This window comes from Paramormyrops kingsleyae, chromosome 21 (genome assembly GCF_048594095.1).
Source record: "Paramormyrops kingsleyae isolate MSU_618 chromosome 21, PKINGS_0.4, whole genome shotgun sequence".
Classification (NCBI taxonomy): Eukaryota; Metazoa; Chordata; class Actinopteri; order Osteoglossiformes; family Mormyridae; genus Paramormyrops; species Paramormyrops kingsleyae.
The window spans coordinates 1796688-1811064 of record NC_132817.1 but is presented as its reverse complement, the minus strand read 5'-3'; the positions used below and the strand labels follow the sequence as shown (position 1 = coordinate 1811064).

Here is a 14377-nt window from a genome sequence, read left to right as displayed (position 1 = left end):
AACCTTTTGTAATCCAAAGACTCCCTGTGTCCAGGAATACATGTTTGGGTCCTGCCACACAGATTACAATATTTCTCTTGCATGCGTTCTGCAGTTATGACTGATATTGCCAATGTTTATTAATATGAACGCATTTTAATTTGATTACACTGCCAAACAATGTAATTTCTTTTAAACATGACTGAATGTTTCACTCCACTATGTCCACCAACACTCTTTTTTCCCTAAGTTTATGACAGTGCTCTAAAAACAGAAGGTGAATGTCTCTAAATGGCTCTAAAGTAGAAGCCAAACAACTATGCACAGTGTGCTTAATCACTGAAAAGACCCTCATCTTAAGGTATTAGCCTTCAACAAAATAAAATACATATTGCAAGTTACAATATTTTTAATAATGTTTTGAACCAAGTCACAATAATTTTACACCTTTGTCCATCAGCTTCTCTGTGAGATGCTGCAGACTGAATTGGTTTGATTTTAGCTGTAGATTCTCACCCTGTTTACGACCATTAAAAATCTTTAATAAAGCCCTAATTTTAACGCACAATAAAAGTATGTCAACATGAACAATATTGTCTTCATTTTCTCTACAGTTTTCAAATAAATTCTGCAGCAGCCATTGGTTCTCACTGAGGCCCTCTAGTGGCTGCAGCCCCCTGGCTGAGAACCACTGATCTAGATCCTGGGCTTTAACCCTGAATTTATAACACATGGGGTTTAACTATAACTGTAGGAAAAGGCATAATATTTTCCACAAAAAACAGCCAGTCATGGATACGGGGGGGACTTTTAAACTCATGATACAAAGCCAGGAATGGAATTAAGCAGAATAAACTACAATTAAACACAAGTGAAGCACTTTTTTACACTTATATTTGCAGTTTTCAAGACAAAGTGGACATACTGTGGGAAAAGCTGACCAAAGGCCGTGGTTGCTGAATTAATAAACCAAAAGATATCATTTCTTCTCAGAGAAGTCTCAAAAATGCATGTCTGTGAGTGCATGTTTATCTGTGTAAGAAACATGTTAGAATTCGGTTTGCATTTGGTTACATCATGTGGCTGTTTGGGCATGGTTTAAGCGTTTCATTTCAGGAAGGTCCGACCCCTTGTGTTATTTTCAAATAGGGGACGCTGAGGACGTGGTGGATCGATGCTTATTTTTCAAAGCTTCACAGCTGTTCAATTATGTTGTATTTGTTTCTGTTGAGGCAGTTGAGTCAAAATGAAACTCCAAAATAATGACAAGCCTGACTGACGAGAGAGGCCCCACTCACAGAGAAGTACCAATTAAAAAATTAGAACCCACTTTCCGGATGGTTCTCATCTCACTGGTACTAATAAGTTTGCATTTCTGAATTCCAGAGAGTTACACAGAAGGATATGGAGTTTGTGAGGCTTTTCAGCTTTTACTGAGATTTTTTGGTCCTTTTCATAGATAGATCATGTGATTCTCCCATATTTCAAAAACGAATCAATCATACTTCCAGCTAAATCGGCAGAGCAAGAAGTTTGTGTGTCCAGGTGGTTGTAGACAGAGAGGGCAAAGCAGCGGCGGTTTGTGCACAGAGACCAAAGTAGCGGCAGTTTATAGACAGAGAGGGGAAAGCAGCAGTGGTCTGTGGACAGGGAGGGAAAAGCAGCGGCGGTCTGTGGACAGGGAGGGCAAAGCAGCAGTGCTTTGTGCACAGAGAGCAAAGCAGCGGCAGTTTATAGATAGAGAGAGCAAAGCAGTGGTGGTCTTTGGACAGGGAGCGAAGCAGCGGCAGTTTGTGGACAGGGAGCAAAGCAGCGGCGGTTTGTGGACAGGGAGCAAAGCAGCGGCGGTTTGTGGACAAAGAGGGCAAAGCAGCGGCGGTTTGTGGACAGGGAGCAAAGCAGCGGCGGTTTGAGGACAGGGAGGGCAAAGCAGCGGTGGTTTGTGGACAAAGAGGGCAAAGCAGCGGCGGTTTGTGGACAAAGAGGGCAAAGCAGCGGCGGTTTGAGGACAGGGAGGGCAAAGCAGCGGCGGTTTGTGGACAGGGAGCAAAGCAGCGGCGGTTTGAGGACAGGGAGGGCAAAGCAGCGGCGGTTTGTGGACAAAGAGGGCAAAGCAGCGGCGGTTTGTGGACAAAGAGGGCAAAGCAGCGGCGGTTTGAGGACAGGGAGGGCAAAGCAGTGGCGGTTTGAGGACAGGGAGGGCAAAGCAGCGGCGGTTTGTGAACGGAGGGCAAAGCAGCGGCGGGTTCTGGGGAGAGAGGGCAAAGCAGTGGCGGTTTGTGGACAAAGAGGACAAAAGGTAAAATAAGCTATATAAGAACTACAGGTAACCCAGGTTCTGAGATATTTTTGTCCATCAATGGTGGTAATCAATCAAACCCCTATGTAATAAGGATATTTTTGAGAGATATTTAGGAGAAAATCTTAAAAAAAAAAACCTGGCTAAATTGTTACAACTTTACCACACTAGTGGATCACCAGACAATATTTATCTAGAGAACCAGAAGAATAAGCAAATGACAATAGTAACAAGTAGATCAATATACCCTGAATAACAGATCACTTGAAGCAAGAGGTTCCATTCTTTTAAATTAATCAAATTTGTGACTGTGTTTTTTAGATAGTCTGCTTGGTGGTTAAACTACAGTGCCACATAGTCAGAGTGGGACAGAGAGAAAGTGAAGAAGGCAGCTGACCATCTTGCAGGTGCCTTACCGCCTACAGCAAGGTGTAGAGACGGAACACTACCAATGATCTGGGAGGACCTGAACCTTGCTAATGACACCATCTAGGAGAACTTTACCAATGATATAATCTAGGAGAACCTTACCAATGATATCATCTAGAAGAAAGCCACAATGAGCATGTATAGGAAATGGTTCAGGAGCAGCAGAGTATCGGAAGCTGTCACTCATTTCTAGTGCAATCCTATTAAATCAGCATCCTGGTGCAGGCCGAACCTCAGTCCCATGGCAGTGGAGTTGCTGTACGCTGGCCACTAGAGATTATATGGGGGAACAGTGTGTTCCAGAAGCTTGTCACCAGGACAACAAACCTCTTGGTGAATGTTAGGATCTGTGCTCCACTCAATTAGGTAGGGGTACAAAATTAATCTGGAAATGTAATGTAAGAAGTAGTTCCTCAAGTTCTGAAAAGGAAGCATTTTTATTTTACAAGTTTTCTGTTAACATATATGAAGCTGATTTTATGTGAAGAGATTCTTTCTGATAAAGCTATGATGAATTTTACTCTTTACATGCTGCAGGTATTTAATCTTTCCAGCAGAAAAACAGTGCGTCAGTAAATGATTTCCCATCTGGCTCATCATCTCCTTACTCTAAGAAACTATTGATTCCATGGACTTCACCCACAAGGGATCTGAATATCAAATATCTTTTGAAGGCCTGTGAGAACTGAACAATCAATACAGTTCTGAAGTCAGAAAGGCCCTGGATCAGGTGTAACTGCATAAACTGGAAGTCAGTTTAACAGTGACTGGGGGCCTAGAAAATTTCGGACATAAATAAACATACATAAACAGGAAATCTCTGTACATCAGAATCATATGGGATGTCCCCCACATGTGGAAACAGACAGACAGATCTGTTTGCCTTCCACACTCTGGGCCAAGCCCAAATTAGACATTAGTGATACAATGAAATGCAATGAGCACAGCTTAGAGATAAAGTAAGCTAATTAAAGTAACTTTTTAAATTAAAATAGAGTAAAAAAGTAAGTGCCCCCCGCCCCCCATGAGAGTGGCTTGTATGGTATGTATGAGCTTGGGAAATATCCATCTGATCATTCACTACACAGCAAGGGCTCCAGGAGAAGGAAAAAAAGACTGGGAGATAACGATCTGCAGCGTGAACTTGAAATACATAACAATGGCCCCTGACAGAGAACCTGGTGATGCAGATCTGTAGCCTGTGATAGACATACAAAGCCTGGTGATATAGATCTGTAGCCCCTAATGGAGATTCGAAACCTGGTGATGTAGATCTATTCTGCTTGATGGAGATACGAAGCCTGGTGATGTAGATATATTCTGCTTGATGGAGATACAAAGCCTGGTAATGTAGATCTATTGTCCCTGATGGAGATACAAAGCCTGATGATGCAGGTCTATTGTGCCTGATCGAGATACAAAGCCTGCAGATATAGATCTAAAGCTCCTCTTGGAGATACAAAACCTGGAGATCAAGGTATGTGGCCTTTGAGCTGAGGGGAAACACGATGGCCATATGGGCTGACAAGTCAGGGTGTTCAGCAGCTTAACTTGTAGCATTGAAGCTTCCCACAAAGTCAGAATGGGAGAAAAAGCATCACATTCAGTCTGTGGACAGGCAGCTTAGTCAGTGAACCACTAGCCACCATCACTGTAGGTTATGATACCAGTTTACCGTCAAAACCAAAAGAGTAGCTCTCAGTCTCACAAAAGTCAGGTTCTGAATGACAGCAGGCTATAATGTCACAAAGCCTTCACTCACCTGGTTGATGATGTAAATGCCGTAGTCAATCTTCTGCCGACGCAGGATAGGGTGCAGATAGTGCAGCCAGTACCTGAGGTGGTGATCCCGATTTCGGAATGGGATGATGATGGCCACTTTCTGCTTGGGCCTACAGTCCGGGGGGGTGTACCTGCCCCCCTGGGTTACATTAGGGTTCTCCTTCTGGACCCGCTCCATTGTCATCAGCGAGCTGAACTCGATGAGCAGACGACCCACTGAGGAGAAAGGGAAGGTGGGATAAACATGGTGTTATCCCACTGTGGAGAAAACACAGGCTGCGTAAGCACTGTTTCCCCACTGAGGAAAAAGGACAGGCAGCGCAAACACGGCATTACCCCACTGAGGAAAAAGGACAGGCAGCGTAAACATGGTGTTAACCCACTGAGGAAAAAGGACAGACGGTGTAAACATGGTGTTACCCCACTGAGGAAAAAGGACAGATGGTGTAAACGTGGCGTTATCCCCAATGAGGAGAAAGTACAAGCGGTGTAAACAATGAATTGTCTTTTTTATAAAAACATTAATTACAGATGGTAAACACGGCGTTACCCCACTGAGGAAAAAGGACAGGCGGCGCAAACATGGCGTTACCCCACTGAGGAGGAAGTACAGGTGCCGTAAACACGGCGTTACCCCACTGAGGAAAAAGTACAGGTGGCGTAAACATGGCGTTATCCCACCGAGGAGAAAGTACAGGCGACATATACACGGTGTTAACCCACTGACGAAAAAGGACAGGCAGTGTAAACACAGTGTTAACCCACTGAGGAAAAAGGACAGGCAGCGTAAAGCTTAAAGCTGCAGGGATTTTAGGAACTGTGGCAGCTTGGATCGAAAACTGGCTAACTAACAGGAAGCAGCGAGTAGTTATTAGAGGCACAATGTCACAGTGGGCCTCCGTTCATAGTGGGGTACCGCAGGGTTCAATTTTAGGACCACTATTGTTCCTAATTTACATTAATGATATTGACACAAATACATACAGTAAACTGATTAAATTTGCAGACGACACCAAAGTGGGCGGTGTAGCAGATACTGATCTAGCAGCAGAGAGGCTTCAACGGGATCTGGATTTAATTAGCGAATGGGCTGATACTTGGCAGATGAAATTTAACACAGATAAGCTAAAACCATGGGTTCCTTTAAATCAGAGCTAGATAAGATTTTAACAACTCTGAGCTATTAGTTAAGTTCTCCCCAAACGAGCTTGATGGGCCGAATGGCCTCCTCTCGTTTGTACATTTCTTAAGTTCTTATGTAAACATGGCGTTATCCCACTGAGGAGAAAGTACAGGCAACGTAAACATGGTGTTAACCCACTGAGGAAAAAGTACAGGCAGTGTAAACACGGCGTTACCCCACTGAGGAAAAAGGACAGACGGTGTAAACACGGCGTTACCCCACTGAGGAAAAAGGACAGGCGACATATACACGGTGTTAACCCACTGAGGAAAAAGGACAGGCAGTGTAAACACGGCGTTACTCTACTGAGGAAAAAGGACAGACGGTGTAAACATGGTGTTACCCCACTGAGGAAAAAGGACAGATGGTCTAAACGTGGTGTTATCCCCAATGAGGAGAAAGTACAAGCGGTGTAAACAATGAATTGTCTTTTTTATAAAAACATTCATTACAGATGGTAAACACGGCGTTACCCCACTGAGGAAAAAGGACAGGCGGCGCAAACACGGCGTTACCCCACTGAGGAGGAAGTACAGGTGCCGTAAACACGGTGTTACCCCACTGAGGAAGAAGGACAGGCGGTGCAAACACGGCGTTACCCCACTGAGGAGGAAGTACAGGTGGCGTAAACATGGCGTTACCGCACTGAGGAAAAAGTACAGGTGGCGTAAGCGTGGCGTTATCCCACCGAGGAGAAAGTACAGGCGACATATACACGGTGTTAACCCACTGACGAAAAAGGACAGGCAGTGTAAACACAGTGTTAACCCACTGAGGAAAAAGGACAGGCAGCGTAAAGCTTAAAGCTGCAGGGATTTTAGGAACTGTGGCAGCTTGGATCGAACACTGGCTAACTAACAGGAAGCAGCGAGTAGTTATTAGAGGCACAATGTCACAGTGGGCCTCCGTTCATAGTGGGGTACCGCAGGGTTCAATTTTAGGACCACTATTGTTCCTAATTTACATTAATGATATTGACACAAATACATACAGTAAACTGGTTAAATTTGCAGACGACACCAAGGTGGGCGGTGTAGCAGATACTGATCTAGCAGCAGAGGCTTCAATGGGATCTGGATTTAATTAGCGAATGGGCTGATACTTGGCAGATGAAATTCAACACAGATAAGCTAAAACCATGGGTTCCTTTAAATCAGAGCTAGATAAGATTTTAACAACTCTGAGCTATTAGTTAAGTTCTCCCCAAACGAGCTTGATGGGCCGAATGGCCTCCTCTCGTTTGTACATTTCTTAAGTTCTTATGTAAACGTGGCGTTATCCCGCTGAGGAGAAAGTACAGGCAACGTAAACATGGTGTTAACCCACTGAGGAAAAAGTACAGGCAGTGTAAACACGGCGTTACCCCACTGAGGAAAAAGGACAGACGGTGTAAACACGGCGTTACCCCACTGAGGAAAAAGGACAGGCAGTGTAAACATGGCGCTACGCCTACTGAGGAAAAAGGACAGGCGGCGTAAACACGGCGTTACCCCACTGAGAAAAAAGGACAGGCGGCGTAAACATGGCGTTAACCCACTGAGGAAAAAGGACAGGCGGCGTAAACACGGCGTTACTCCACTGAGGAAAAAGCACAGGTGGCGTAAACACGGCGTTACCCCACTGAGGAAAAAGGACAGGCAGCGTAAACATGGCGCTATGCCTACTGAAGAAAAAGGACAGGTGGCGTAAAAACGGCGTTACCCCACTGAGGAAAAAGCACAGGTGGCGTAAACATGGCGTTAACCCACTGAGGAAAAAGGACAGGCGGTGCAAACACGGCGTTACCACACTGAGGAAAAAGGACAGGCGGTGCAAACACGGCGTTACCACACTGAGGAAAAAGGACAGGCGGTGCAAACACGGCGTTACCACACTGAGGAAAAAGGACAGGCGGTGCAAACACGGCGTTACCACACTGAGGAAGAAGTATAGGCGGGGTAAACATGGCGTTACCCGACTGAGGAAAAAGGACAGGCGGCGTAAATAATGAATTGTATTTTTTATAAAAACATTCATTACAGGTGGAAATGTCTGCCAGAAGACCATACTACTAAAGTAAAGCTCCATTACGAGTAATTCCTGCATAAACACGGTGTTTCTGCAACTCCCCAGCATGGGGTGTATCATCACAATCCCTGCTGTGGTCATTTCTAATTTATACAAACACCTTGGTCTGATTGAACTAAACAATACAGCTGGCAATGTCAGTATAACTAATAGTAATTAATACAACAACTTTTTTCATTAGCATATTTTTTCCTGTTCGTTAAACTCAGAACAGGGTACCCATGCGTGTTCGTGTTGAACTTTCTGTGAGCCTCAGACAGGATCGGATGCTTGCAAAGTGAGGATCTCCAATCACATCGACCATGAGGTCACACACTCATCAGAGCTCAAAAGCCAGCAATTAACATTTAAAATGCAGGCTTTACCCCAGGGTCTCTGAGCTGCACAAGCACAATATTCACCACCAGCTCACATTCCTGAAAGGTATATCAGAAGGTGCTGCATCACTGAATGGTCTGGACCCCATTTAACCACAGTGAAATGAAACAGGAGAACAAATCACAGTATAAACAGCCTTTACGCTGAGCCCAGCCTGTAGCTCCACTCTCCCTGAATCCTCAGTCACCCTAACACAGTGGTTCTCAACCTTCCTAATGCCACGACCCTTTAATACAGTTCCTCATGTTGTGGTGACCCCCAACCATAAAATTTTGTTGCTACTTCATAACTGTAATTTTGCTACTGTTATGAATCGTAATGTAAATATCTGATATGCAGGATGTATTTCCATTGTTACAAATTGAACATAATTAAAGCATAGTGATTAATCACAAAAACAATATGTAATTATATATTTTGAAATATTTATTTCTAATTACAAATAAATGAAATTTTGTCTTGAAGTATGGTGTAGCATGGGTAACAGTCTTAATATACTGTAACAACAGTAAACTACATTGCTACATTTTGCGACAGTATGCGTAAAAAGTCAACGTCAGTGAGAAGGTTGAGATTGCTTCTTTCTCATCAGATCGGATTTGGTAGAAGATGAAGATAACTTGTCACTGACCGCAGTGAAGTTAGCCTCATATTCGATATTCAGTTTTATGGCTTTAATAACTTTTAAAGGAAGGTGGGGCGTTTTTAATGACAGAATCGTGCTGTCCAGTACTACAGTACATAGACAACGATGCACACCGATTATTTTTGCACTTCAAACTATTTCATGATTTGTGCAAAATCGTGTTAATCTTCTACCAAAGCAAATAGCCAATCGTAATCAATATTTAAAAAAAACAATCAAAGGAGCGGAGATATTGGCCACTGTTCCCGCCTCCAAAGTGTCAAAGCGAGTGCTATCGAGCGAACGAGTGCTGTGCAGATGTGAGCGTGTAGATACAGTAGGGTCCAGCAAACCTGAGCGTATAGAGAGTATGGGTTTTCAGCTGTGCGCGTGGTTCGACTTTTGGCACTAATTTAACGTTGAGTGAGCAAGCGAGTGCTGTGCATACGCGAGCACGTACAGAAGATCGTTTTTATGCCCGCGAGTTTTGGCACTAATTAAACACCATAGAGCGGTGTCTTGGTTCCTAAGACCATCGGAAATATGTGTTTTCCGATGGTCTTAGGCAACCCCTGTGAAAGGGTCATTCGACCCCCAAAGGGGCAGCGACCCACAGGTTGAGAACCGCTGCCCTAAAAGCACAGCTTGGAGTACCTTCTGCTCATTGAATACTCAGAGAACCTTGGCCCCACCCACCAAGGGTCCTGCTAAAACCCCAGGACACACCCTAGTGTGTATACCTCTGTCAGGGAAACTTCAGTTCCAAAATCTGTCAGTCACATGAACTCCGTGCATCACCTAGATCTGCCTTTGGCCTGTGTCTGACCCCCTTTGAGTCTGGCTCATCCCGAGGATTCTTCCTTCTAGGGAGTTTTTCCTTGCCTCTGTCACCTCTGGCTTGCTCACTGGGGGCTTTGGGCAGGGATAATGTAAAGCACTTTGAGACAATGTAGTATTGTGGAAATGCACTATATAAATAAATTTGAAATTGAAATTGTGTTCAGCCAGCAGTGCCTATCACATACTCATGTGCAGATATTGGCTGTACAGAGGACCTTCAGGAAGACAGGGGCTACTATGAAGCGGCTTCCTGCCATACCTCTGGAGGAGGATGAGGAGGGGAGTGAGCTGAGTGCTGTGATCTACAGCAGATGAAGAAGGGCTTACCAGGCTGAGGACTGACCAGGCACCTGAACCTTGAGCAGTGTTTAGGATGTTAGGGTCATACACCCCCTGTAGGCCACTCTCCCTTTAACCTAGCACTTATACAACACCTCTCAATTCAGCCCCTGCTCACCATGCGAGTCCTTCACAGCCTCCGGTATCACACTGGGTTCAGCACCATGAGCAATGGTGACATTGAGCAGAAGCGGAGTCTCAGCTGATGACTGAAAACTCACCCTGGTTGTAAGGTGATTCAAAGCTGTGACCAACGTTGTCTCTGTTAAGCAGTTACGCTATGATGTTGCGGTCTCCACTGGCATGTTCCGCCATGGTGTTCCTGTCTCTTTCAGTGTGGTATACTGTGCAGTCAAGACGAGTGAGGCAGGTTTAATCCCCCCCCCCCCCCATACCAAGCAGCACAATAGGCCTGTTGACCACTGCTGCCAACTCAGCGCTGTCACCTGCGCGTGGCAATTCCGGTGGACAGCCATGGAGCTGGCAGAGGTCACTGGACTGGATGTGCAGCTGCAGTGCTCCATGCGGGGGTGTGGGGTGGAGGCCTCCTGCTGCGGGTGACTATGTAGTAACAGAATTCTGTCTCCCTCAGACCTGGTCACATGACCAGCTACAGTATGCAAAGGCAGAAGCCAGAAATCATTTACAGCAGTGTTAGAGCCCACCTTTTAATTCTGTTTATGTTACTGACCCAGGGGGAACAAGTCAGTACCCTAATTCTTCTTCGATCTTTTTCAACCTTTAAACCTGCATATACCGGACATACTCAGTTCAGTAAAAATAATTCATTTTGCAGTCTTCTCACCTCTGCATATGCGCAATGCTGAAGATGGCGTATTGCACACAGTTCATTAATGACACTAAGTGACCATGAATGTGATCTAGAACAATTATTCTATATTTCTGCCACTGCAACCGATCACATGGATGGTCTCAACGAACATCACAGACAGAATGCCAACTTGAAGTCCACAGTTGCAGTCTGAATCATGCATGAAATCCAGCAGCTTCTCCTCTTTTGAAATTTGCTGGATCCTTTGAAAGTCCTATATGGGTTTAGACCAAATCTGATTTCTCTACAGTATTTTGAACTTGATACTCTAATATGTCTTTTCTGAGATGGTTACAACCCATGAAAGGCTTCTTTGTGATTGGCGACGTGCAGGAATCATCAACATGCTGCATGACGTCTTCCTGGCCTCAAATATAAGGTTGGTGATACGGACCTGGCTTTGGCTCTTTCTGGGCTGGGCTGTGTGTAGGCAGAGGATGAAGAACACGGACAGCACACTGGGAACCATAAATGTTCAGTTACCACTGCCCCATAATCCACTGGTGTTGTGTTACATGGATAAATGAAGGTGAAATACTTAGTAGGAATCTTACGAAGCTGCCACCAGCTAATCATGATGAACATGACAGGCAAAGACATACAGAAACAACATGGCCGCCAACTGTTTTCAGTTTAAACCACAGCAAACGAAGGAGTCAATGCAGTGAACAAGCACGTTTCAAAGCTGAAAGCAGACAGAGCTCGACTCTTCATCTACGTCACCCAGTTTGATGCTATGTCACCCCCCCACCCCCCAACACATGGTGGTGCAAACTAGAGATGCTCCGATCAGCATTTTTGGGGCCGATCACCGATTACCGATCACCAAGATCATGATCTGCCGATTGCCGATCACTGCCGATCACAGAATGGCAGGGGAATGGGAATCTTTTATCTATAATCTAGCAGAGTTTGCACCATTTGTAGAAATGAAACTAACTCTAAATTAACTATATTGAAAAAAAAACAAGAAAACTGTAGAAATAGGCTACAGTCAAGATCTTGAAGAATCAAGCGCTTGACACTTGGCGCCCCACACTGAAGGAGGGGCACCTCCAGGGTCAACACATGAAATGTTCCCCGAGAGTAGAGTGGTTTAGTTTCTCATACTCGACATATTCAGTTGTATGGTGTGTTCTAAGATGCCTAATCATGTTAGTGGTGTTAAAATGCCGCTGCTTGCTTCCACCTCGAGGGATTTCATCACGACATACATTGCAAATGGCTAACTTTATGTCTTTATCGGACACTTTGAAAAACTTCCAGACGGGAGAACTCATGTTCCCACTAGTAAGTTCCGCTCTGCTGTTGTTTACCTGTGCGCCGTGCAGGCACGTGTGAAAAAGTTGCGAGTAATTTACGTCAAGTGATCGGCTTTTTTGATCGGCGCTTTTGGGGTTCGCCGATCAAGCTATTTTTAGCCAATATCGGCCGATCATGATCGGTGGCCGATCAATCGGAGCATCACTAGTGCAAACTCTCCTCCTGTCATTCCTACTTCTACATCTGCCTGTCCACTGTGTTCTCTCACTGACCTGATTATGTTTCCTGCACACACACCATGCATATCTATGTTCATATTTAAGTATAAATAATTCTTAGCTGTGCACCACCAAATACCTACACTGAGTAACTTCCAAACGTTAATGAACACCTGACACTGTGCTGCAAAGTGTGTCCATGTTTCAGGTCCCTCTTGAAGTGTGTCACTGTCTATAAGACCATAGCAGACATGGACAAAGCAGGCTCTAGCAGCTGGGCTGTGCAGTCATAAGACTTTCCATTCTATTTGATTACCCCAGTGCCCATCAGTCCATGAGGCAACACAGGCAGCCACCTAAGGTGCCATCGTGTCAGGGGGCACCAGCTTAGCAAGCCAATTTCACTTTGCCTTGGATGAGGGGATGCTGGTGATGAGGGCTGCCTAGGCTACTGCATGGGCTTCCGCCGGTACTGGAAAAGCCTGAAGGGAAACAGGAAGGGCTGCAGTTTGGCCTCCCTCGTCCATAACAATTGAAACTCAAAAATAATCAAGAGAAATTACCCTTGAGCACAAACTTTGCAGCTTCCTGAAGAGAGTGATAAGCTGAAAGTAATTGCCACATAATTCTGATGCTGACTGCGTCATAAAAAAAGTAAAAGGTAAAAGATCAATATTTCACCACACAGTTATACAAACACTCAAAAACAGGATGTAAAACCTTGCAAAGCATCACAGGCATTTTATCGCAATCCTTGACAGGCTTTTCAGCCTAACAAGATTACATACTTAGTATCACTATTAGTCATGGACATATTAATGAAGAATGCTCTTTAAAATAGAGAGGATGATTTATTATTTTTGACTAACTACCTGAACATCTAAATGCTGGTGGACTTAATGGATGTAGTAGATGTGCAGCCTGGGGTGGGGGGGTAATGTACTTTGCTCAGAATAACTCAGTTCTTTATTAGGTAGTCTGTACACAGGACTCTGTAAAGGTTGCCAGTCAAATCTGGCAAGTGAATTAAGTGGGGATTAGTGGGGTCAGATGTGCCTGAACATTCCTAAATAGGCCATTTCAGAAAAGAGCCAAGCCTTCACACCTGGAGGATGAAAAATATTTTACAAGAGTGAGCTTCCCCAAAATGTGACGCCATGTAGGACCTCGATTTGCGGCTCTGTGTTTCCTGCACGTCACCCTCTCCCACCATGTGACGCTATGACAATGGCAGTAGGAGCTCGGTCTATGGCTCTGCGTTTGTGACGCCATGTTCTATGCCATATTCCTTTAGACATGGATCTTCAGAATTCTGAAGACCAATTCTTGCTTGTCCCTTGTAAAGGGCCTCCAGGCACTCCAGTGTTCCACATTGCTGTCTGCACTTGCACCTTTCCTGCAGTCGTTCAAGCATCAAGGATTCTTCACTCAAAGCAGTAGATAGCAGATTTGGGACAAGTTATCTGGCTAAGCAAGAAATCCAGCTTAGTGGAATAGATCCCTGTTCTCCGCTTATTTCAGAGTACCCCAGTTTAAATGGACTTTATCTTCATTCACTTACATTTAGGTCAGACTACAGTACCTTAAATCTGACAGGTTATTGACTAATCATGTCTTGTGTTTACATGTACAGTAGTCAGCCAACAGCGTGCCAGATAGACTGACAACAGATACATTCGCAACAGACAGGAACAAACATGTATGACTAGGATTTTAGACCATAAAACTGTACCAGCAGAAGTGAATTGGTCCGCTGATGGTTTTCAAAGTTAGGGGAAACGTTAATCTGCTAACAAAAAAGTTAGCTTTGCTAATTAGCATTTAGCAGATTAGTGGAACCTTGCCCATTACTGATGGCCACCCCTGGCCATGCCTTAGTGGCACCCTTAGCTTTGAAAAACTGAATCCAAGAAGAGGAAACCACCCCAACCTGAGGGCAGGAGACCAAAACCTGAATGCAGGACAGGACCCTGACCTAAAAACAAAAATGTTTTTATTAACTGTCATAGTGTATCAACATTCACCTCAGGTAGTAAAAAACAAAAAATCTTCCCAATGAGGCTTCTGCATGCAACGAGGCAGAAAGGATACTGTCGTTTGTTAAATTTTGGGAAAAAATTCACATCAGCTTACTTTTCTGCTG

At 44.6% G+C, this 14377-nt stretch overlaps 1 protein-coding gene across 1 annotated transcript in view; it reads right to left on the bottom strand.

The window, feature by feature from the left end:
- The window catches only part of b4galt2 (UDP-Gal:betaGlcNAc beta 1,4- galactosyltransferase, polypeptide 2), a 57270-nt gene that overhangs the window by 22239 nt on the left and 20654 nt on the right, over positions 1-14377 (bottom strand). Inside the window, exon 3 of the mRNA XM_023815951.2 lies at positions 4470-4705. Within this exon, the coding sequence (XP_023671719.1) occupies positions 4470-4705 (236 nt within the window). The remainder of the gene's footprint in view (positions 1-4469; positions 4706-14377) is intronic.